General features: G+C 33.4%; 1 protein-coding gene across 1 annotated transcript in view; it reads left to right on the top strand.

Moving 5' to 3' along the window:
- Window positions 1-25,932, top strand: part of LOC101976331 (phospholipid-transporting ATPase ABCA3) — an 87,638-nt gene that overhangs the window by 16,781 nt on the left and 44,925 nt on the right. Inside the window, exons 6-12 of the mRNA XM_078024727.1 lie at window positions 295-505; window positions 3,046-3,196; window positions 6,542-6,640; window positions 11,929-12,058; window positions 12,738-13,035; window positions 19,843-20,089; window positions 20,222-20,430. Coding sequence (XP_077880853.1) covers window positions 295-505; window positions 3,046-3,196; window positions 6,542-6,640; window positions 11,929-12,058; window positions 12,738-13,035; window positions 19,843-20,089; window positions 20,222-20,430 — 1,345 coding nt within the window. The remainder of the gene's footprint in view (window positions 1-294; window positions 506-3,045; window positions 3,197-6,541; window positions 6,641-11,928; window positions 12,059-12,737; window positions 13,036-19,842; window positions 20,090-20,221; window positions 20,431-25,932) is intronic.

Raw genomic sequence — 25,932 nt, 5'->3', positions numbered from 1 at the left:
GGCGGACTAAATATGCATTCCTGCCAGCTGGCATAGAAAATCCAGCTGCATAAGACCTGAGAAATATTATGAATCTAAAAGGAAACCTCTCAATGATAATCAAAAAGGGTTTATATTATTAGCTCAGCTGTTATCCCTTGGTTTGGGATTATTATTATTTTCCTAAAGTTTATCTCTATTTTGGTCTAGATTTTATATCTTAGTTTAAATATATTCCCCTCAAATAGTACGTACACCCACAGGTGGCATAGCATCAGTTATCAATGATCATGGAATTGTTCTCCTGGCCTTTAGGTGATCATACTTGATGAACCATCATCTGGCATGGACCCAGTCTCAAAGAGGCTCACCTGGAATCTCCTTATGCAGTATAAACACAATCGTACCATCTTAGTGACCACCCCCTACATGGATGAAGCTGACACCCTGGGTGACCGCATTGCCATCCTGGCCATGGGCACTCTGCAGTGCTGTGGCTCTTCTATGTTCCTGAAACAAATATATGGTCTCTCTCCATTTGATCATTCTTAGGATATTGACACCTTAATAATATTATTTTAATATTATTTTCATTATATTTTATCTGTATACCCCAAATTTTAATGATCTTCTGTTGTACAAATTAAGCCTCAAGAATTATTTTTAAGGTCCTTTGCAATCTTAATATTCCTTACTAGTTTTCAACACATACTTTCAGTAAATATTTGTATAAGCTTGTACAGGTCATGCTTATTTGTCCCTTTTTATACCTATTGACATTTTGTCTCTGGAATGCAATTATGTATTCAAATAGATTTATATGATTGATGAGGAGAGAAAGTAGAGAAACTAGAGATCTCTGATCTTAGTTTCTCAATTGCCAAACCACAATCCGCATTTCTGTATGTGGCCAGTAGTATATTGTCTGTAATCCTAGTGACATGGGAGGCTAGGGCAGGAGGATCACAAGTTTGAGGCCAGCTTCAGCAACTTAGCAAGACCTTGTCTCAAAGGACTGGGAGTGTACCTGTATGATAAAGTACCCCTAGGTTCAGTCTGTAATGCCAAATAGAAAAGAAAAACATGCCAGAGAGAAAGACAAATCTGCATTATAGTGAGATGACGCTAAAATATACAGACAGTAAGAATGTAGTACAGAATAAAAATCATAATCATATAAGTGAAATAAAGCAGTTCTTGACTTTGATAAGTATACAGCTTTGACAGGAGATAAAATTGTTACATTAAACAATGTATTATTGAGGGATAAAATTATAGAAATTTGATTCCAAAATAAGATAATGTGAATATAAATGAGGATAATTAAGGGTGAATTATTTTGAACTTTTATTTAATATCTGAGGTTCATTCAGCTCACAATTATCTCTTTTATTCTGGTTATCATACTTTCTATTTTGTATATCTTATATGAATTCAAAATAACAACCTCCCTTTATAAAAGACAGCAAAACTGGGACCCAGATTTATCAAAAAACTTTTTTCTAAAGTTATTTTAGATACCCCTTTAGTTTATGATCACCTTACAGTTTTTTGAGTTTTAACAATTGTCTTTAAAGGGTTTCACATCCAAAACTGGGTTTATGACATCTGAATTGGGTATGCTTGGGTTATTTAAATAGCTGTGCTTTTAAAAATAAACCATTAAGGGGCTGGGGTTTGGCTCAGCAGTAGAGTGTGGGGCTCTGGGTTCAATCCTCAGTGCCACATAAAGATCAATAAATAAAATAAAAGTATTCTAACTACAACTAAAAATATATAAATAAATAAATAATAGTAATTTTGAATAGTGTTCACAAATCAGTATATAATAGGTGACTACATATTTTAAAAGTGCCATAATACTCCAGGGCATTCAGATCCCTTCTGATAGCTGATAAATTTTAAATCTGCTAAAACTGAATTTCTTATATTTTAATCAAAATCTTAGGATTTGAATTTACTTCTTGGCTGGCCTGGGAAATTTCATGTAGGTGTCAGCACTGAGTTCTCACTAACTACTCACCTTTCTGAAAAAGAAGGCATTTTCTATTGATCAGATTCTTAAAAAAAAGACAAAACAATATAAAAGCATATTGTGTCATGATTCCAGACAATGTTAAATTTTTATACCAGTGATTGAACTCAGGTGCATTTGATCACTGAGCCATGTTCCCAGCCTTTTTGTTATTTTTTATTTTGAGACAGGGTCCTGCTAAATTGCTTAGGGCCATGCTAAAAGTTGCTGAGACTTGCCTTGAATTTAGGATCCTCCTGCCTTGGCCTCCCAAGTCACTGGGATTACAGGCCTACACCACCAAACCTGGTGAAAAATGACAATTTTATACATCAATTTTTAGCTTAAGCAAAAATAGTTTTGGTTCTTATACTTAGTAAACAATGGAGAGAACACTTCATGCTCTGATGTGAAGTACCTCAATTGTAAAATGGAATTATAGTCTTTTTTACTGTAAACAGATTATAAATCTAGGCTCAGCTAAGAGTTCCATGATCAAGATCTATTATTTGCTTTTAAAGCATCAAAGTAAGAAACAACAAGGCAGATACAGTGACCATTCATTTGTTATTTTCAACCCACCATATGTTTCAGTTTATTCTGTTTTCTGATTATTTCCTTTGACTAGAATGTAAGCTCTGATGATGATGATGTGAATTTTTCTCTGCTTTGTTCATTACAATATCCCCAGGGCTTTAGTAATAGCTGAATGAGTATTTATCAGGATTTTAGTTTTAAGAATGATAAGTAGCCAAATAACAAGACCTTTCTTCATATATTGGTTGTATCAAATATACGTTAAATCATTGTAATTTATAATTTTTATAATTTTTGCAATTATAAAGAAAGCTATTATTTGTTCAATATCTTATTTCTTATAATAGCATTTCTAAGCTGTAGTTGTGAGCTTCCTTATGGTCTTACTTAATGTCTGCAACACATCATGTCTTCTTCCTTATAGACCTAGATAAATTGGAAAGCCAAGTTTGGTCTCACAAGGGTATTAAAAAGTGCAAGCATCTTCATTTGATCATCTAAATGGTTTATCTCAGGTGCTGGATATCACATAGTCATGCAGAGGGAACCACATTGTGATGTTGAAAAAATCTCAGCAATGATTCAGTCTCATGTTCCAGGTGCCATGTTGGAGGATGATATTGGAGATGAATTATCATTTGTACTACCCAAAGAGTATACACATAGGTATGGATGGATCCAGAAAGCTCTATGGTTTTTGTGTGACCAGAAATCATTTTTAATTTTCCAGGTCTAGCAAGCTTAGTGAGTATTGTTTTTATAACAAACCATGTTTCCAGAGGCTGTTTGCAGGTAGAGTTAGGAAGCTCACAGTTTTAAGATTTCTTTTGCCGAACACAGGATCACCTCACAAGCTCATTCGGGCTTATTTGATATTTTTCTTTCTGTTTGTTTTTGGGGGAAGAGGTTTGCAATCTAGTAGCTAGAGCTTTCTAAAAAGGATAAACTAATAATGGGATGTTCCTTGTACACACATTTTTTCTGCATTGTGAGTCATATGTAAGGAGATATTATGATGATAAGAGTAAAAAATAGCTTGAATGGAAGCTCTGCAGTAACTGTAATAGAGAAAATAGGAATTTTGACTTCAGTAGTTAATAAAATTAGTTGTAGAGAGACAACAATAATTCTACCTGAGATTACCATCCCAGGTAAAAATGTTCATCGTTGTCCTTTTGGGAGTGTGTCATTTTTTGTTTTCATACCTGAAGTTATTACTATGAAGATACTCTATTTTAAACTAACCCATGAAAGAGAGAGCGGGAAAAACAACCAGAATAAAATGACCATGACCCATTTAAATCATAGAAATTCATTATTGTAGGGAAAAAAAATAAAAGGACAAGAATTGCTTGGTTATTTCTGAGACTTTGGCAGCTACAAGTAATTGTTAATTTGCTTTGTGCCAGGCACAGTTCTTGGTACTTTACATGTGTACATTTACATGAGAAAACAAGGAAGAGATTTAGAAATAGTATTTATACCCTCAAGTACCTAGCTTTCTATCCACAGAGTGTGGCTAACAAAAGTGAACTTGAGGTTTTTAAATAAGCTCTAAGCTTGTTCTTTAAGAAGATTCGTACATTCGGTAAAACTTTAGTCATATTGATCATCGAGACAAGGAGAAAATGCACAAATTACAAGTAGAAAATATTTAACTTGAAAAGTCCTTTATTAAAGAAATTGAATATATAAATAATTAGAAACATCATGCTAACCCCTATAAATATCTGTAGTTATTATGAATCAATTAAGAACTAAATAAAACTTTTAAGTTCAAAAGTATTTTTTTTTATTTTTTTTTATTGGTTGTTCACAACATTACAAAGCTCTTGACATATCATATTTCATACATTAGATTGAAAAGTGGGTTATGAACTCCCAATTTTACCCCAAATGCATATTGCAGAATCAAAAGTATTTTTTAAAATCTTACCATGAATCAGGCATGGTGGTCTGAACCTGTAGTCCCAGGCTGAGGCAGAAGGATTGCTTGAACCCAGGAGTTTAAGACTAACTTAGGCAACATAGCTGGACCCAATCTCAAAAAAAAAAACCAAAAAACTTCCCACAGAGAAAAATGTGGTACCACATAGTTTCAGTGATGTTTTTCCCAAACATTAAGTTACACAAAAATATTTTTAGAAAAAAATTTCTAGAAAAGGAACATTTCCTCACCCATTTTATAAGGCTAGTATTATACTGATACCAAAATCAGTCAAATAGAATTACAAGAATAATTTTATTAATATTACACAATAATCTTTAACATATGAGGCCTTAAATAAAGATGAACACCAAATAAGCGCTGTGGGAATTCTATTAAGAAAACTCAAAAAGAACAAGAAAATGGTCTTAAAATATGTGAAGGGGTGTCATAGGAAGAAGGAAACGGATTAAACTGAGGGTTAAGATTAAAACCAAGAATCAAAGCAAGGTAAGATTAGATGGAAATAGAATGCAGCCTAGAATGGAGGAAATTTACAAATTGGAGTTTTGAGATCACTATGCCTGAGGGTAATTAGTAGGCTTGATAATCCCTCATTGAGAATTGGAGATATGTTTAAGAAATTGATTGATTTCTATAGAAGATTTTGTTAACTTAAAACAATGTTAACTCTTCCTGATAAAACTATTCTTTGTAATCCTCGATGTAAATACAACACAGTTAGAAAGAAATTTCACATAATTACCCTGGCTACTTGGTTAAATCTTTTTTTATTTATTAGCCAGCTTCTACTTGACTAACTCCATTTTACCACTTCTTCCTATAATTTGAGAACTCTTTTCCATTTGAGGTAGGAACCATAAGTATATGAAGTAATTGTTGCCAAATTATTGCTATATATAGAATAATTGTTGCCAATTGTTGCTATATATAGAAAGTAAACTGATATATCAAATGTCAAGTTATAGGTTGGGATAGATTTGCTAATGTAAATTCTTCAGCCTTCTTTTCATTTGTTTCATGATAAGAATTACAATGAAGAATAATCTATTAAACATTTTTCCACTGATAACTGGACATTTTTAAAGAACAAAATAATATGAAAACAATCTTATCTAACCAAAAAAAACTTTCAAAATTGGTCAAAGGATTTGAGTAGAAATTTCTCCAAAGAAGATATACAGATGGTCAGCAAGCACATGAAAAGATGCTCAACATCATTAGTCATTAAGGAAATGCAAATTAAAACACACAAAACTAGCAAATTGTGGTGAGGATATGGAGAAAGTGAAACCCTATTGCATTGGTAGTTAGAATGTTAAAAGGTGGATTTATTTTTTGAAGTTCCTGAAAAACTTAAACAGAATTAAAATGTGATCTGGCAATTCCACTTCTAGTTTTATAACCAAAAGAACTGATGGCAGGGACTTGAATAGATAGTTATACACCAGTATGCATGGCAGTATTATTCACAATACACAAAGGGAGTAAACAACTAAAATGTTCACTAATGGATGAATATATAAAAAACCTGTGGTGTATCCATAAAAGAGAGATCATTCAGTCTTAAAAGGGAATAGAACCTAATACATGCTACAACATGAAAGAATTATACTAAGTAAAATAAGCCAGACACAAAATGATAAAAATTATATTTTATATACATAAAATAGACAAATTTGTAGAAAAAGAAATTAAGTTAAGGTGGATGAAGAAATGGGATGGGAAGTTACTTTTTAATGGGCATAAAGTTTCAGTTTGAGATGGTGAAAAAGTTCTGGAAATGGATAATGGTGATGGTTGTACATTATGAATATACTTAGTGGCACTTGAACTTTACACTTATGTAAAATGACAAATTTTATGTTATATATTGTACCACAAAATGCATTTTAATAAAATAATAGAGAAAATATAATAATATTAATTTGCATCAATTGGGAAAAATGCTTACATTTAAAAATTCTTATTTACTAGAAAATAAAATTAACTTTAAAAAACAAGGTAAAATTTATCTATACTAACACTAGCTCTTTCTTTTTTCCTTTCTTCTCTCATTTCAGATTTGAAGCTCTGTTTGATGAGTTGGAAAAGAATCAGAAAGAGCTGGGCATTGCCAACTTTGGAGTTTCAATCACTACCATGAAAGAAGTCTTCTTTAAGTAAGTAATAATGACCTTAAAAAAACAATTTCTACCCCTGAAACCCTACATCAATTTAAGATTGCACTTCCCCCCATTTGCAGTTGGTAGAATCATAGTATCACTGAGTTTTCAAATATTTTTGCTAATGTATTTCTATATATTCAGCTAAGAAATATTTAAAGATTTTTAATTTGGGCCTTGATGTATAGTCTTTCCTCAATAGAGAGTTTAGAATTGGTCAAGGAAAATACAGAATTACATCTATGGTATTATATGAAAAGTTTTTTTCTAACTTATAGTGTACAGTACAAATGACTTTAAAATTTTGACCTAACCATATTTCTGTTATTAATTTTTATATGGTTTGTCTCTCACTGTGTAAAAATTCAAAATCATAGCACCCATGGAAATCATGTTGTCACGAAGCAAAGTCAGCTAGTTAGCAGTCACAAGGATTTACCAAATGTCCTTTTCTGGTAGGGGTATGACAAAGCTGAAGCTAGACTTCATTCTCTTAGGATCAAGGAGTTTATCAATGCTTCAAGTAGACTTGGGATAATTTATTCACACAAATTTTTAAAAGACTGATATATATAAATTAAAATGTGACTTAATTAATTTATAGTAAGGATAATTTGTGTTGTGACTTGAACTTGTCCCACAAAGTTCAGGCTCCTCTTGTGTGCTTTCTTTACCTTTTACCTTCACAGCAAGATGATCCTCACCAGGTGTTGGCCCCTCAATCTTGGACTTCTCAGCTTCTAAAACATGAGAAATAAATTTCTGTTCATTATAAATTAGCCAGTCTCAGCTATTCTGTCATAGAAGCACAAAGTGGACTAAGACAATTTATAATAAGAAGTGATCTCTTGGTCATTCAATAAATCTTCTCTCGTCTCTTCATAGAGAACTAAATTACAATGAGAAAGTTTCTATATAAGCACAGCTATAAAAAGCTCCATAAGGGTAGGGATCTTGCCTTTTTTGTTCAGTGATTATACTTGGGACCTCACACAGAAGCTGTCATATAAAGAATACTCAAAAATAGTTCTCAATGAGTAAATTAATGAATGAGTGTTATTTATTCATTAAAGTCATTGTTTCCATGATAAAAGCTCTACCTGCAACTGGGAAATTATAGTTCAAAACCTTGGACAGTGCCAGGCACAGTGGTACCACCTGCAATTCCAGTGAGATGGAAGCTGAGGCAGGAGAATCACAAATTCAAGACTAGCCTCAGAATTTAGCAAGGCCCTGTCAAACAATAAAAAGAAGTGGGGGTGTTTCTCAGCGATAAGATGCTCCCTTGGTTCAATCCCCAATTTAAAAACAAAAAGCCGGGCTGGGGATGTGGCTCAAGCGGTAGCGCGCTCGCCTGGCATGCGTGCGGCCCGGGTTGGATCCTCAGCACCACATACCAACAAAAGATGTTGTGTCCGCTGAGAACTAAAAAATAAATATTAAAAATTCTCTCTATCTCTCTCTCTCCTCTCTCACTCTCTCTTAAAAAAAAATATTTAAAAAAAAAAAACAAACAAAAAGCCTTGGACCATGATGAGTCCTTTCCGATAGTGCTTATTGGCAGTATCAGTCTCTTTTCCTACCTCCTTCTTAATAAATTTTCTTTAGTTCAGGTTGGAGCCTGTCAAATTTAAATTAACAGTGACTTTCTTTAAGATAATTATTTCAGATAAGTTAGCAAACCTCTCCAAGTTTCAGATTAAGAACAACTAGAGAAAGAATATTAATATAATTTGTTTATTAGGAATTGCACAATGATGATATTAAATTATGAAGGATTTTAGAGTGGTTTAAGTTATTCACATGAGTGCCTACTATTTGCAAAGTACTATTCTAAGTATCACATTTAAAGACACATAATCCTTACTACTATCCAGTGAAATAGGGTTCAATTTTTAGGGAAGAAAACTAAAACCAGAGAATTTACACAATATCAGCTTACTGAGCAGGTAAGTGGCAGATTCAATAAAAGTGAGTTTTTTTCCTTATAGATTTTGAAATACACGCACACACGCTCATGCCTTCCTCTTAAGAAGATAACCATTTTGCAAATTATCTCCTAATTTGTCTTTCCTTTTTAATTTTCATGTTATTTTTAACTACAGCTTCCATTATTTTTGTGGGTGGTCCCAGGGATTGAACTCAGAGGCACTCAACCATGAGCCACATCCCAGCCCTTTTTTTTGTATTTTATCAGGATCTCACTGAGTTGCTTAGTGCCTCTCTGTTGCTGAGGCTTGCCTTGAACTCACAATCCTTCTGCCTCAGCCTCCCAAGCCACTGGGATTACAGGCCCCCACACCCAGCTAACCCCATATTTAAAAAAAATTTTTTAGTTGTACACAGACAAAATACCTTTATTTTATTTATTTGTTTTTATGTGGTGCTAAGGATCATACCCAGTGCCTCACACATGAAAGGCTCTACCACTGAGCTACAACCCCAGCCCAAGCCCCCAATTATTTTCTTTTTAAGGTGTGTCAACTTTGAAATTACCAACCATATTTTCTTTTAATACCAGTTTGATTCAGCCAAGTGGTTTAGAATTTGTTGTCTGAAGTGAAGCATGGATTAAACCATTTTTACCCAAAATAATTAGTTCATTGTCTCACTACTAGTCACTTAAAATGCTACATGTACAATACTTGCACATCTTGAATGATGTTTTCAGAATTTACCTTCTACTCTACAAATCTCACTCATATTTATGTGTCAATTCTACCCTCTAAAACAGTGCAGTTCCTCCTCATTGTATCTTATTTACAACATTTAATGACAAAATCAACTAATATATGAATCTTAAGTCAGTTTCCACGAAAAGTGTACTTGAAAGTTATTTAATATCTTTGATTCTGCAAGGCTTTCCAAATAGAACTATTATAGCTTCTGCAGTGGTTTTCTATTTTATAATCTCATTGTTTTGTTGTATTGAAAATGAACCAAATAAAACTCAAGAAATTAATATTGCTAAAAAATGCCAGTATTATTCAATAATTTATGTGTACCTAATTTTGAAGTAAAAAAAAAAGCAAAAATGAATATAATTTAAAAGAATTTACAACATTTAGGAGCCATTAATATGCTTTTCTCATAACTGACAAATAAGTTAGATAAAAATACTTTTAAATTGTTTTAACAATTTAATTAAGCTTTTTTTCTCTTTCATAGGTATGAAAAGAGAACTTTGTTCTTAACAATTGGGGAATATATTTTTTCAAGAACATGTATAAAATAGATACAAAGATTGACCAAGTGTTGGATCACAGATGAAAAAATAACAACATATTAGATATTCTTTTTAGAAAATTAGAAGTCAGAAGAAGAAAGGAAATTAATAAATATTGAATATAAAAGTATAAAAATATAGAAATATTCAAACATACAGTTTATAAGACAGATTCATAAACTGAAAAGATACAACTAAACAAGACAAAATGTGTTAAAAAATTAACTGAGTTGGGCTGGAGTTGTAGCTCAGTGGTAGAGCACTTGCCTTGCATGCTTGAGGCCCTGGGTTCATTCCCTAGCACCATGTAAAAATAAACAAATAAAAATAAAGATTTTTAAAAAATTAACTGAGTCACATTAAAATATTAAAGGTTTTACCTGAGACTTCATTTATTAATGAGTCAGACAGAACCAGACAGCAAGAAGTTAAGGTTTCCTCCGTGGTATAGTTTAAGGTCTGATATTGTGATGCCTCCTGCTTCGTTCTTCTTGATAAGGATTGCTTTGGCTATTCTGGGTCTTTTTTTTCCAAATGAATTCCATGATTGCTTTTACTATTTCTATGAAGAATTTCATTGGGATTTTAATAGAAATTGTATTAAATCTGTATAATGCTTTTAGTAGTATGGCTATTTTGACAACATTAATTCTACCTATCCAGGAGCATGGGAGGTCATTACATTTTCTGAGTCTTCTTTAATTTCTTTCTTTAGTGTTGTGTAGTTTTCATTGTGGGTCTTTCACCTCTTTTGTTAGATTGATTCCCAAGTATTTTTTTAGACTATTGTGAATAGGGTCGTTTTCCTAATTTCTCTTTTAGTAGATTCAACACTGATGTATAGAAATACATTTGATTTATGGGTGTTGATTTTATATCCTGCTACTTCGCTGAATTCACTTATTAGTTCTAGAAGTTTTCTGGTAGAAATTTTTGGATCTTCTAAATATAGAGTCATGTCATCAGCAAATAATGGTAGTTTGAATTCTTCTTTTCCTAATCATATGTTTTTAATTTCTTTCATTTGTCTGATTGCTCTGGCTAGAGTTTCAAGGACTAGTTTGAATAGAAATGGTAAAGAGAGCATCCCTGTCTTGTTCTATTTTTTAGAGGGAATGCTTTTAGTTTTTCTCCATTTAGGATGATGTTGGCCTTGGTCGTAACATAGATAGCTTTTACAATGTGGAGGTATGTTTCTACTATCCCTAGTTTTTCTAGTGTTTTGAATATGAAGAGGTGCTATATTTTGTCAAATGCTTATTCTGTATCTATTGAGATAATCATATGATTCTTGTCTTTAAGTCTATTGATGGGATGTATTATGATGATATGTGGTTTTTAAAGCATACCTAAGTCATCAACCTACTCATTACTTACTCATGTCAGAGTTTAGTAATATAGTCCAAAAAAATACTAGCAGAAAGTTATTGAAAAGATTTTGATAGCTCTATGGTTTATAAAATAATATGCCTTTTCAAATAATGTATTTTCCACCAAGTGTTTTACCACTTCTCCTGTCTCTAAATATGCTGTGATGTCTTTTTTCTTCTATTATTCTAACTAGCATTCCCCCTTTGGTTTATAACTACTTGTATGTATCTGCATTCTTCTCAAGTATCCACATCAAAAAAAACAGCTTCAAACATAGACAGTAGTGGGAAATATAAGGACTTTTATCTAATTTTAAAACCTTACTGCTCAATGTCCCTGTCATTTTATAAAACAAAGAACATATTAAATCCTGGAGGACAGATATCTTTGATTAAAGGTAAGTCATTTAACTAAGTTCAGTTTAATGAAACAAAATGTATTGTAAATGTATTTCTCATGTTGCCTCAGAATGGTAGAAACCTTGCCATCAGTTGGCAGCAGTCTTCTGACTGGTTTATTGAGAATCACCATTATCATATTGCTCTTGTGCAATGCTCCTGCCGATCCATGAGCAAGAGGAGTCTTCCAAGTTTAGAACTCATTTACCATTCCTTAAATAAAACAGATTGTGGCTATGATTAAAACTAAATGATCTGTGCTCATTTCATGTATGTGTATATGTGTATAGGGTCAATAAGCTGGCAACTTCCCAAATGAGTATTCATGACCAAAACAAACAGCAGAGCCTGTCTGGAAGTTTTGAAAGACCAGTTTTTTCCAGTTTTAATGAACTTGCTACCATTAAATTTAATACTGGGGTAAGCATATTCACTAATATGTTTGGTTTACATATGTTCATGTAGTTTAATATTTAAATTTAAAATATGTTTGGAGCTTAGCAACCCAAATATGGTCCAGTCTGTAATAACCACATTAATTTCCTCATGCAGGAGAAATGGGTTCTAGATAAAAGACTACAGCTGCTACCTTCAGCCTTATTATTTCTTAAAATTTTCTTTGAAAAGTTTTCATTATAAGTTTTCCCTTTGTTCAGTTTTGACTAGACCCAAGAACTTTGACTATTACATTCATAAAATATTTGTTGATCAAATTAAGGACATGTTCTGTAGAGTTCATGTACTATACCCAGGAAAAATATAATAGTTTATGGAATGTTTTCTTATAAAATGGAGAAAATAGAAAAATTATAGCTTAATATTAAATAAAAGATATAATTTGGATTTTCCAATCAGAAGTACTATACCATGTTAATAAATCATCTTAAGATTTTCAGTATAATCAGATTAGAAGCCCCATTTTAATCTTCACTTAATATCTTACACAAATAAACATCTTGTTTTCTTGTGCTCAGTTTAAAGCATAAATTTATATGTGTGTATTTTCACCAAAAAATTTGAAACATTTAAACTAATGTATTTTACATGTATATCCTACTTGGGTCACTAACCATTGTAATACTATTTTCCCTCTTTTTAGTTTCCACTTTACCGCCAGCAGTTTTGTTCCATGTTTATAAAAAGGGCACTATTCAGTTGGCGCAACTGGAAGTTGATCTTGCTACAGATAATAGTAATTCTGGTTGTCACTACCTATCTCTTAATAGCTCTGAATGTCAAGGATGATTATATGCCTGCAAGAGAAATGGATTTGAGACATTATGGTCAAACCATTGTGCCTTACTCAATTTCAGGGAATTCTGGTTTGGCTCTGACTCTCATAAAGAAACTAGAGATTTTTCTAAAGTCGAAAAATCAAGAGCTACGGAAAGTTAAAGGTAAGACTCATAGAAAGAGAAGAGATTGCTGCTATATGAAGACTTTTGTCACTTGCAAAGAAAGGATTTAACTATGGTATTTAGTTACTCTTTTTTTCCCACCTAATTACCAGTATCATAGAAGCAACTAAACTGGAGACAACTAGACATAAAGGTTAAAAACATTTTGGCTATAGGGTCTTTTGGCTAAATTGCATAATCCCAGAGTGAAAATATTGTATTATGCAATTTTGCATTAGCTTTTTTATTTTGACCAAAATACAGATGTCTCTCTGGGCTCTCACATGATAAGAATGTTGGTTCTAATAATTGAAAGCTGTCCTTTAGTATATTTGCCATTCTAAAAACAGACGGTTGAATACTTAAAAAATTGACTTTTCAGAACTAGTTTTTAAAGGTAGTCTGTGTAACTATTTAATTTTGTCCAAATGAATGTGTTCTCTGCATTCTTTTTATTATTGGTAAAATAACTCTAAGATAGTTGATTATAACTTTTCTATTTCACAAATTACCCCAACACCTAGTATGTGGATGATTTGAACTTCGGGTAAGATGGAATTAACCAATATTCTCACAAAAAGAACAAAAATATTTATAAAATAAAATTTATTTTATTTTATTTTATTTTATTTTTTATTGGTTCACAACATTACAAAGCTCTTGACATATCATATTTCATACATTAGATTGAAGTGGGTTATGAACTCCCAATTTTTACCCCAAATGCAGATTGCAAAATCACATCGGTTACACATCCACATTTGTACATAATGCCCTATTAGTAACTGTTGTATTCTGCTACCTTTCCTATCCCCTAGTATCCCCCCCTCCCCTCCCCTCCCATCTTCTCTCTCTACCCCATCTACTGTAATTCATTACTCTCCTTCTTTATTTTCCCATTCCCCTCACAACCTCTTATATGTAATTTTGTATAGCAATGAGGGTCTCCCTTCATTTCCATGCAATTTCCCTTTTCTCTCCCTTTCCCTCCCATCTCATGTCTCTGAATAAAATAAAATTTAAATCACACATTTTCAAAAGCTGGACATTAACCAAAAGCAGAAAACAAATTAGAATGTATCTATTCAAGAAAAATTATTGAACCTCTATAAGATCTGCATTTTAAGTTAGCACCATTCCCATCACCCTCCCTCACCAGCCATGAAAAGCCAGTAGTAGCTTTGCAGTTAGCAGAAAGGACAGATCTATTTCGAACTTTTTTAAAAGCCCTATCCTTAGAACATTGTCAACTACAGAATTCCTGAAAATCTCTATTCCAATAATATTGTTACTATTGGATTTGAATTAAAACTAAGCTCTAAAAGATAAAAAATTTAATAAAATAAAGCATTATTCTTAGGCCATTACTAAAATTAGTAGCAATCTGCTGGTAACATCACCACAGGTGGCTAAGGCTGTGATTTCAACAGTCAGGTAAGAACCTGGCCAAAAATTAAAAAGGAATACCTTAAGAACTAGATACCACAGTGAACTTTGAAAAGTTTTGACATTACAATGGTTTAAATGTTAGTATGTGTGGCCAGGAATGACCTAGGAAAGGAGAATACTTCAACCACTAACCTCTGATGGATGTTGAAGACCTGTACAAGCATGAAGTAAAAGTTGACTCTTACTTGTAAATTACCTAAAGCTTGATGGTCTGCCTTCATATACAGATCTACTTGACAAATCATGGAAACTTACTGACTTAAAGCATTCAAGGACCTTGTTTTTTTTTAATCACTAAATATACAGACCTGGGGCTGACATCTGTGAGCCAGGCATAAAAATAAAGGCCAGAATTATTTACAAAAGTCTCTCAAAGAAATCCATGGCAGCATCCTGTTCAGAATATAGCATCTACTAAATTAATCTATATTAAGTCACTAAAAGGAGGAGCAGCAACTTTAAAAAGAACAATTATAACAAATATGGAGGGCAGAGGAATCAGTATATACAATATTTATTATGAATTTACACAACAAAAAAATAGTTATGGGCTAAATTGTGCCACCCCAAACACAAATTCAAATGTTGAAGTCCTAATTTCCAGTATCTCAGAATGTGTTTGGAGATGAGGTTTTGAAAAGGTAATTAAATTTAAAATTAGGTCAGTAAGACAGACCCTAGTCTAGTATCACTGGTGTTCTTATAAGAAAAGGAAATTGGACATTTATATGCATACATAGAAGGAAGACCACAGGAATACATAAAAAAAGAAAGCCACCTAAAAACTAAGGAAAGAGGTTTCAGAAGAAACCAACCCTGCCATCACTTGATCTCAGATTTCTAGTCTTCAAACTGAGACATTCTATTGTTTAAATAATTGAGTATGTGGTATTTCTTATGGCAGCCTTAGCAAACAAATACATATTTTGATAGCAGGAAATTGGGTGCTGCTACAACAAATACCAAATGGTGAGGAATTGACTTTAGAACTAGTTATGGGGAGATACTGAGAAAGTTTTGAAGTACACATTTTTTAAAAAACTAGCTAATCTTAAAGAGGCTGTTGGTTGAAATATGAATATTAAAGGCGATTCTCATGAGAGCTAATATAGAAAAGAAAAATGCTTTCAAGAAAGCTATTATGGCCAGGAGCTGTGGTACTTGCCTATAATCCCAGTTGCTTAGAAGGCTGAGACGGGAGGATTGTGAGGTCAAAGCAAAAGTGAGGTGCTGAGCAACTCAGTGAGACCCTGACTCTAAGTAAAATAAAAAATGGCGTTGGGATGTTGTTCAGTGGTCAAGTACCCCCCCCCAAAAGAGAAAGCTATTATGTTAGAGGCATACTTATAATATATCATCATTAACATAATATTTGTAGAAATATGAGCATTAAGGGCTCAGTAATGAGGAGCATGTTATTAAAAACTATAGAAAATGCAAATCAAAATTAAGATTTCATCTCCAGTCGAAATGGCAATTATCAAGAATACAAATAATAATAAATGCTGGCAAAAGGTACAGTTATTAATTGTTGGTAGGACTGCAAATTAGTACAGCCACTCTGAAAAGCAGTATGGATATCAAAAACTAGAAATGGAATCACCATATAACATAGTTGTCTCCCTCCTTGGTAATTATCCTGAAGAACTAAAATCAGCATACTATAGTGATACAGCCACAGCACTTCTGTGTTTATAGCAGTACAACTTGCAGTAGCTAAGGTATGGAACTAGCCCAGGTGCCTGGCAACAGATGAATGGATACAGAAAATGTGTAATATATACACAATGTAATTTTACTCAACCATAAAGAAGAATGAATTTATGGTATTTGCTATTAAGAGAATGGAACTGGAGACCATCATGCTAAGTGAAGTAAGCCAGACTCAGAAAGTCAAGGGTCAGATGTTTTTCCTTATATGCAGAAGCTAAACCAAAATAAGAAGAAAAAAAGGTTGGGGGGTGGGGGAATCCCATGAAAATAAAAGGGACATAAGTGGAGCAAAGAAAGGGAATTGAGAGAAAGGGAGGAGGGACAGCAAAGAGAAACAGTGGAATGACATTGACCAAACTATATTATATGCAAATATGAATATACCCCAGTGAATTTCATCTTTATAAACATATATAAAGTACTGATTTTTAAAAAATATTTTAAAAACTGTAGGCATAAAAATAGACACATAGATCAATGGAATAGAAGACACAAAGATATCCCACACAGATATAGTCATCTGATTCTAGACCAAGGCACAAAAAACATACTTTGGAGAAAAGACAGCTTTTTAACAAATGGTACTGGGGAAAACTAGATATCCATATGTATAAGAAGGAAATTCTAAGGTATACTTGCAGGCAATGACCTCCTTAATAGGACTTCTAAAACTCAAGAAATAATACTAAGAATTTATAAATGGAATATTATCAAATTAAAAAGCTTCACAGCAGAGGAAACAATGGAGTGAAGAGAGAGCCCATAAAATGGAGAAAATATTTGCTACCTACCCTTCTCACAATGGATTAATATTCATAATATATAAAGAACTCAAACTTATCAGGAATAAAACAAGTAGCCCAATAAATAGTTAAATGAACTAAGTAGACATGTCTCAAAAGAATAAATACAGATACCCAACAAATATATGTGGGAAAATGTCCAATATTTTTAGCCATCAGGGAAATGCAAATCAACATTATACTGAGATTTCATTTAATTCCAGTTAGAATGGCCATCATCAAAAATAAAAATAATAAAAGATGGGCTGGGGCTGAGGCTCAGTGGTAGTGCACTTGCTTGCCATGTGTGAGACACCGGGTTCGATTCTTGGCACCACATATAAATAAATAATGGTCTATCAACAACTAAAAAAATATTTTAAAAACAACAACAATAATAAAAGTTGGCAAAGATGTTGGAAGAAAGGAATATTTACACAGTGTTGGTTGGATTACCAATAGGTACAGCCACATGTAACTCAGTATGGAGGTTCCTCAAAAGACTAGGAATGAAACCATCATATTACCTAAATATTCTACTCCTCAGTATTTATCCAAAAGAATGAAAGCCAGCATACTAAAGTGATATATAAATACCTATGTTTATAGTAGTATGATTTCATAATAACCAGGTTATGGAACCAGCCCAGGTGTCTGTCAGCAGATGAATGGATAAAGAAAATGTGGTATATTTATGTGTGTTTATTCATGTTTTATTCAGCTATAAAGAAGAATGGAATTTTGCCATCTGCAGGAAAATAGGTAGAACTATAGAACATTATGTTAAGCAAAATTAGCTAGATTCAGAAAGTCAAGGGTCATGTTTTATATATGAAAGCTAAAGAGAATAATTTTTTAAAGATAGCTCATCAAAATATAAGGGAGACCAGTAAAGGAAGAGGCTCAAGGAAAGGGAGAAAGGGAGGAAAAGAAGCAATACTGGGAAGTGAAACTGATTAAATTATATGCATGTATGAATATTTCACTATGAATCCTATTATTATTTATAATCATAATGCACCAATTTTTAAAACTGGAGAAAAGGTGACTCTTATTACAAAGGGGCAGATAACTTGTGTTCTAGAGTTCTGTAGAAAGTGATGAAGTTGGATATTTACCTGAGAAGATTTCTGTTGAAGTCATGTCCTGGTTTTTCCCTGCTACCTATAGTAAATGTAAAAGGAGTAAAACTGAAGAAGGAATTTTAGCTTTTATATCACTACAACCAAAAGACCTGACAAGAACAACATAAAAGAAGAAAAGTTCATTTTAGCTCACAGTTTCAGAGGTTCAGTTCTTGGCCAGCCAACTCCATAGGTCTGAGCCTAAGATGAGACACAATATCATGGCAGAAGGGTGTGTGGCAGAGGAAAGAAGCTCAGGGCATGACAGCCAAAAACAGAACTCTGCTCTCCAGGAACAAAATAAAAACCCCAAAGGCAGGCCCCCACTGACCTACTTCTTTCAGCCACACCCTACCATATCAGTGGATTAAAAAGATTAATAGCTGACTTTTTATCAGAAGGTAAGAAGATAGTGAAATGATCAAATTGCTTAAAAAAAATGACATCCAGGAACCTTATATATCCAGTATATTATCTCTTCAAAAATAATGAAATAAAGGCATTCCCAAATAAATTAAAATGGAAAATTAATCACCAGCAGATCATTCTATCTGTAAAACATACTAAAACAATTCATTCAGTCTGAAATGTAAGGATACCAGACAGTAATTCTGAAGGAATGAGAAATTAGAAAAGATAATTTCTGAGATAAATTTTAAAAGCAGTAAAGATAATTAGATAAAACAATAATTATAAAATTGTATTAATGGACTTGTAATATATAAAGGTATAATTCATACTATAATAGTACATAGAAGAGAGGGAAGAGCTATGTTGGAGCGAATTTCTGAGTACTCTTGGAAACAAATTAGTATTCACCTTAATCACATTGTTTTAAATTAGGATTTCTGTTATAAACTCCAGAGCATCCATAGAGAAAATAGCTTTAAAATAGTCAAATGACAACAAAAAAAATAATTTAAAGGTTATAGTTTAAAATATATTTTTCCACAAAATGTATTCTCCAGCAGTGGAGAAAGAAACAAGGAGATAAGACATGGAAAGGTGACTGGTATAAATTCTGGCATGTGAATAATTACAGTAAATATAAATAGAGTAAACATTCCATTCAAAAGGCAGAAATTTTCAGACTTGATTTTTTAAAAAATTTTCCACTTATATGTAATAGGCATAGGGAAAGAAAATAAATTCACAATAACAACCAAAAGAATAAAATACTTAGGAATAAATTTAAGATAATAAGCAAAAGACTTCTAAACTGTAAATTACTAAATGTTACTAAGAAAATTAAACAAATGGAGAAAATTCCACATTATGTATTGGAAAACTATTGTTAGAATAACAGTTTTTTTCCAAATTTGTCTGTAGATTAGTTCAATCCTTACCAAAATTTCAGCAGTCTTTTTTGTATAAATTGAAAGGCTGATTTTAAAATATAAGTAGAAATGCAAATTAAAATAGAACAGTCAAAACAGTTTTTGAAAAACAAGCAAACCATGCTTGCTTTAGACAAGAGAATCACTATTTTATGGGTTGTAAATAATGAGATTACTATAAGGATTAGTGATGGAGTATAATTCTTGAAGAAAAAAGTTAGGATTTGAAATAGCCCATTGTAGAAAGTTGGAATGGGAAATGATAAATAGCAAGGAAGATTATTTGGACCTTCAACATAAGTACTAGTAGTCATATTAACCTGTAGATTCATTGATGAATTGCTTTCTTTAGATAAGAAAGACTTATATTGGTAATGTAAAGAATTTCTTTCTTTATTCTAGGTAATGTGCAGAATTACATATTGGAAAGTAAAGAGTGTCGTGACTTCTGTATTATTGCACTTTCCATTAAGGTTGAAAAAAACAAAACCATACTTACTGTTTTGTTCAATAATGAGGCATACCATTCATCTGCAACATCCCTGGCGGTGTTAGACAACATTCTTTTTATGTTACTCTCTGGCCCCAGAGCTTCTATTACAGTCTCCAACAAGCCTCAACCACTCCCTGTTTATGGTTCTAATACAGTGTATGTATGATTTTCCTTTTACTGTAAATGAGCCTCAAGATAGCCCCTTTCCATCTGACCATAAACATTAGAAAATAGCTACTGAAATCAGTGTTTTCTACTTTTATTTCACCTTTTATTTCATTTCCATAGGCCTATAAATGGATTGCAAATAGTACAATGTTTGGCTTTTGGAATTTCTATTGTTGCTGGTAGCTTTTGTCTCCAAACTGTAATTGAAAGAATCAGTAAAGCAAAACATATCCAGTTTCTGAGTGGGGTCTATGTACTTACATACTGGCTCTCTGCTTTGTTGTGGGATCTCATCTGCTTCTCCATTCCCTGCTGCTTACTACTGGTGAGTATTATCTGAGGTTGCATGAATGGTCATTTTCCTTTTGTTACCCATAAAAATTCCCACTAAACTAATCACATCTTAAAATAAAACCTGTCAAGTAATTTGTAACTGTATTGGCTTATAATTTCATAGAACATGCTCTACAAAGCTCATGGAAAGATTCTCCCTTATATTGTTTCAGCTAGTTTTTCACATTTTTTTTTCACCATTATGCCTTGGCCAAAAATAGCTCTTAAAGTATCAGGGACACTTGTAACTTTGTCCCTTACCGCTATATAGCTAAGCCACTGCCCACTACTTGCCGGTGTTGTGCTGTCTGATAAAATGGGACTGTAAATGCACAACTTATACTCAATATCTGAATTTACCTTTCTCCACTCCCCACTTTTATACTCCACATCCAAGATTGCCATGTCTGCAAAGCAGAACTAGTGTTTGACTCGGAACTCCTTTTTGTATATTAAGAAAGTCATATAGAGAGTGAATGGTATAAGAATGCACAACATCTTTTACTGTAATTTTTTTGCTTACTAGTAAATAGTATCAACCTTTGTTATTTTGTATAAATACTGGAGGTGCTCAAGATACAAAAGCAAGATAGTTGATGGGGTAAAGACGGGAGTAAAAGAGAGAAAAGTTCCTTGGGAATATAAAGATGTTGGGAATATAAAGACTATGAATAAGATATCTCAGCCCTCAAATAATTCACAATGGACACAAAAATGAAAGTAAATCATTATAAAATACCATGCTAATTGCTTTTATAAAGGATAAATTATTACTGCCAACTATTCTTGAATAGTAAAATTAATCTTTGGAGAAAAAAAATATAAACTTTTGGTCCGTTTGGCTCCCATGACCACAAGAAAATTTGATTATTACATAGGTGCCCTAAAATTGGTTTTGAGGGAGACTCAGGATCCCAACAACTAGAAGAGCAGCTCAGGGAAGACTAGCATCTGGGAGTAGAACATATTAGCACTTCCTTCATATATGTAACATTGGGTGGTATTCTCAACACCAGTCTTTTTAGTGTACAGCTCACCAACAAACTAGCATGACAAGGAAAAGTCAACATTCTTTTTGAGGGCCACTATTCACATCTGTCACTATAGGAAATAGGGAGTCTGATCCAGATATGGTCCCTGGCTTGAATATTTCCCTGCTGTAAAGTGCAGTATCAGATAACCCCTGAATCTCTTCATCTTTGTGTCAAGGTTTCATTCATTCTGTAAATCTTTAAACTTTTCTGGCACATCTAGCTGCTGCTTCTTGGTTAACAAATAAAAATAAAAATGTAAATAAGATTAATTATTAATACTTACTATTAATTAATTTGTTTGTTAATTAAAAACAATATTTCTACCTAAGTCTCATGAGAAGTTATTTCCCATGTGTTTATTAAAAATTTCAAATCATATTAACAAGCAAGGCATCTGAGGCTCAGAGAAGTAAGTTCACCCGGCTAGTACTGAGTCAGAATCCTAACTGGCATTGCTCCAAAATCCATTGTCGTTTATACATTCCAAGTTATACTGAACAATGTACTTTCAACTTATTTCTGCTCTCATATTTGTAGTCCTTTTGTCTAAGAATCTTACTCTAACTTTGATATCAGTTTCTCTGTCCTTTTGGACTAGTAGTTCTCTTTTCCCTTTACCCAAAATTCTCCTTCATGATTCTTAGACTGGGGCTCTCCATATGGGTTTTTGGCTTTGCTTATCTAGCTTTTCCATCCTCTTATTTTAAATGAGACACTTTCTCACTCTGCTCTGGCTCTATGAAATGCCACCAACTGGACTAGTTCTTAGATCCCCAAAGAGGAAGAAATATTTCATTTCATCCTTTCTGTACCTGTTGAATTCACAAAGCAGGAAATTTTATTGCTCCTATGTCAGAAACGAGGATTAAGTTAAATGTGTTACTGGCTCTGACCCTTGATGAACTTACCTGCCTCATCAGTGATTTGCCTACCACCTGAAAGTAACTTTTCTCATGAGCAATGATCCCACTGTTGCTTGTCAGTCTTCTTGACTCCTAAACATTCTAACATTTGTAAGACTCACTTAGGATTAATAAACATTAAATGCTACCTAGGCTATATTTTAGATATTATAGATATACCATAGGAAGGATAGGCCTTTTCTTTGATAAGCTTAAATTCTAGTGAATGTTAAAAATACCAGGAAAGGGGAAGCAAGATAACTGGCTAGAGAAAGGCTGTATTTCTAGTTGCTTCATGACCCAGGATTCAAGCAGCAGGAATACTGCAAGATGAATGAAAAGGGATTTTACTAAAACTCAATATTGGACAGTCAGAGTGTCTTAGAGACATAGAAATTTGGATACATTAAACAAAGAAAAAAGAACATTAGAGCCAAGGTGGTAGCAGTTGCAGCAGTCACAGCAGTAATGGCACAGCCACAGCACAGAGGGAGGGGAAAATGCTGAGAAATACAAAGGCCAGACTTAGTGCAGCCTTCCCTAGGATGATCCAGAGGCTGTACTGCTCAGTACACTGGTGCATAAAGGTTGTCCTGTGTTTCCCCGCTGTTTTCAGAGAGCCAAGGCAGGAGCCATCTTGAGGTAGCCACACTGGGGTGGTGCTATGGGAACAAGGAGATCTGAGCTGAGTCCAATACACAGTCCTGGCAGGCACCTGCCTTGTGACCTAGACTGCCTAACAAAGTGAGAGCAAAATAGACATGGAGAATATTTTACCCAGGGGGAATACAAGCCAGGTGGAAGCCCAGCTTGAGGTGGCTTGAGGACTAGCCAAAGTGGGTCAGAAATTTGAATGGGCAGGGACTCAGCCCAGGAAGCCAGGAAATGCAGGGTCATGGGTAGCAGAAAGGGCCAAGAATTGGCTCCCCCATCCCACAAATGAAACCCTGGAGAGACAACTGAGGTACAGTATTCCAGTGAAGTTGACATCTGCAAGGACCTAGAGGTGCATTGATCTGATCTCTCCAGAACAGCACCCAGCAAAGCATCTAGGACCTGACTAGATCTAAGCTCTAACTTCTGGAATTCCACCTATGGGAACACCTCTTGCAGAACTCTGCAGCAGCATCACCCTGGGAGTGCATCGACCTAGTCAGTGCAGACAAAACTGAAGCTGAAAGTACTTCTCATCCCACACTACCTCTCATACTGCCCATAAGCACGGGATTTTTGAAACCTACTGGCAACTTGGTGAGCAAAAAAGAGGAAGGATTTAACAACCCATGTCCCCTATTCTCATGCTCAGTGCATACCTCATGAAGAAACAGAAAGACAGTTGGAAATAGGTAGTGAACATATATTTCTATTGACTATTTTGACCACCTCAGTGGAAACAAGGTCCTTAATTTTTTTCATGAAGAATCTCCTTTAGGTTTTTTTTTTTCTTTTGTGAGTGTGAGTATGTAGGTATGTGCACTGAATATCCCATGGACATTTACATACCCACACACAAACACACACATATGTTTGTTTCTTTATTCTCATTTGTAGAATATTTTGAATGTAGTTGTTTTCCCTTGCCTTGTCTTAATTAGGGTTTTTAATTAGTACCTTGTGATTTGGTTTTATATTGTTTTTCATTTGGCTGCTTCTCTTGTTTCTCTTCTTTTGTTAACAGCCAGATTCTATTGTTTTCTCATTCATTTCTCCTCTAATTTTTTACTTCTATTTTTTCCTCTCTTCCTCATAACCATCCTACATCTCTTCTGCATTCTCTCTGTTCACCTGTTGAAATTGTAATATTTTCTACTCACTATCTCTTTTCTTTCCTCTTAATTAACTCTATTCCTTAACATCTTTTAGAATTAATTGGTTTATATAATTCCTGCCCCCATCATTAATGCTGTTGCAATTATTACTGCTGTGGATGCTATAGATGACACTTGTTGTTTGATTTAATGCCAGATTGATTACTGTTTTTACTGAAGGCAGTTGTTTTTTTTTTATTATTTTTAGGGTTTTTTTATTGGTTGTTCAAAACATTACAAAGCTCTTGACAAATTTGGAGGGGGGATAGTAGAGGATAGGAAAGGTAGCAGAATACAACAGTTACTATGGCATTATGTAAAAATGTGGATGTGTAACCGATGTGATTCTGCAATCTGTATTTGGAGTAAAAATGGGAGTTCATAACCCACTTGAATCTAATGTCTGAAGGCAGTTGTTGACCCTACAGTTCTGTTTATTATGCTGATCAGTATTGTAGATGTCAGAGTAGTAACTAAGTATTTAGTTTAATACTGCATATGTTTGCATTGATTGTTGCTATTATTTGTCTCTCCCTAATCTGTGAGGTACTATAGGAACACTACAAGTTCATAGGGCAGAGACTCTGCTGCTTCTGAATCATATTGATAGGTGGGTAGACACACAAACAACATGAAAAAACAAGGTAACAAATATCCCAAACAACCATAAATGCCTCAACAACAGACTCCATTGACAGCACAGTGAATGAAATGTCAGAGAAGGAATTTAGAAAGTTCATAGTTAAACTGTTCTAAGCCTTCACTACAAAACATACTCAATATAATATTTCATAAATAAAAATGAAAGCCAAAATAGGGAGGAACTACAATAGAAGAATGGTCAAGCAAAGGAGAATTCAATTCAACTTAAAAACTAGAATTCATATCAAAATAACAGGGAGTGAAAATCATCTCTCAATAACAATATTGAATATAAATGATTTAAACTCACCAATCAAAAGACAGACTGGCATACTGGATTAAAAACCAAGACCGAACAATATGCTGTTGCCAAGAGACTTATTCATAGGCAAGAACATCCACAAACAAAAGGTGAAAGTATAGGAAAAAACATGCCATTCACATAGATCTTGTAAACAAGCAAGGGTTATTGTTCTCATACCAGATAAAGGTAACTTCAAGGCAGAATTAGAAGAGACAAAGAAGATCATTTCATACTGCTTAAGGGAATCATATATCAACAAGATATATAAGAATCATAAATATTTGTGCCCCAAACAATGGAGCATCTATGGGAGCATCTATGTACATCAAACAAACCCTTCTCAATATCAAGAATAAAAGTGGGTGACTATAGCATGCTTCTCATCACTGAATAGATCATCCAAACAATAACAAAAGAAGCTACAGAACTAAAAAACAAAATTAGTGTAGACTCAACAGATATGTATAGAATATTTTATTCATTAATGACTGAATACACTTTCTTCTCAGTAGCACATGGAACATTTTCTAAAATAGACCACAGGTGGGCCACAGAGAAAATACTAGAAATTACAAAAAAAAATTTGAGTAATACCTTGCATTCTATCAGATCATAATAGAGTGAAATTAGCAGTCAATTATAAGATAAAAATAAAAACTAACACCCTGAGACTAAAGAATATATTTTTGAATAATGAATTGACAGCGAAGAAATCAGAGGACAGCATATCAAAATCTCTGTGACAGTATGAAGGAATATCTAAGAGGAAAGTTCATACCATTGAGCTCATACATTAAAAGAAAAATAT

The sequence above is a fragment of the Ictidomys tridecemlineatus genome, chromosome 10 (assembly GCF_052094955.1).
Source record: "Ictidomys tridecemlineatus isolate mIctTri1 chromosome 10, mIctTri1.hap1, whole genome shotgun sequence".
Lineage (NCBI taxonomy): Eukaryota > Metazoa > Chordata > Mammalia > Rodentia > Sciuridae > Ictidomys > Ictidomys tridecemlineatus.
The sequence above is the reverse complement of the archived record's forward strand: the minus strand, read 5'-3'. Positions and strand labels throughout refer to the sequence as shown.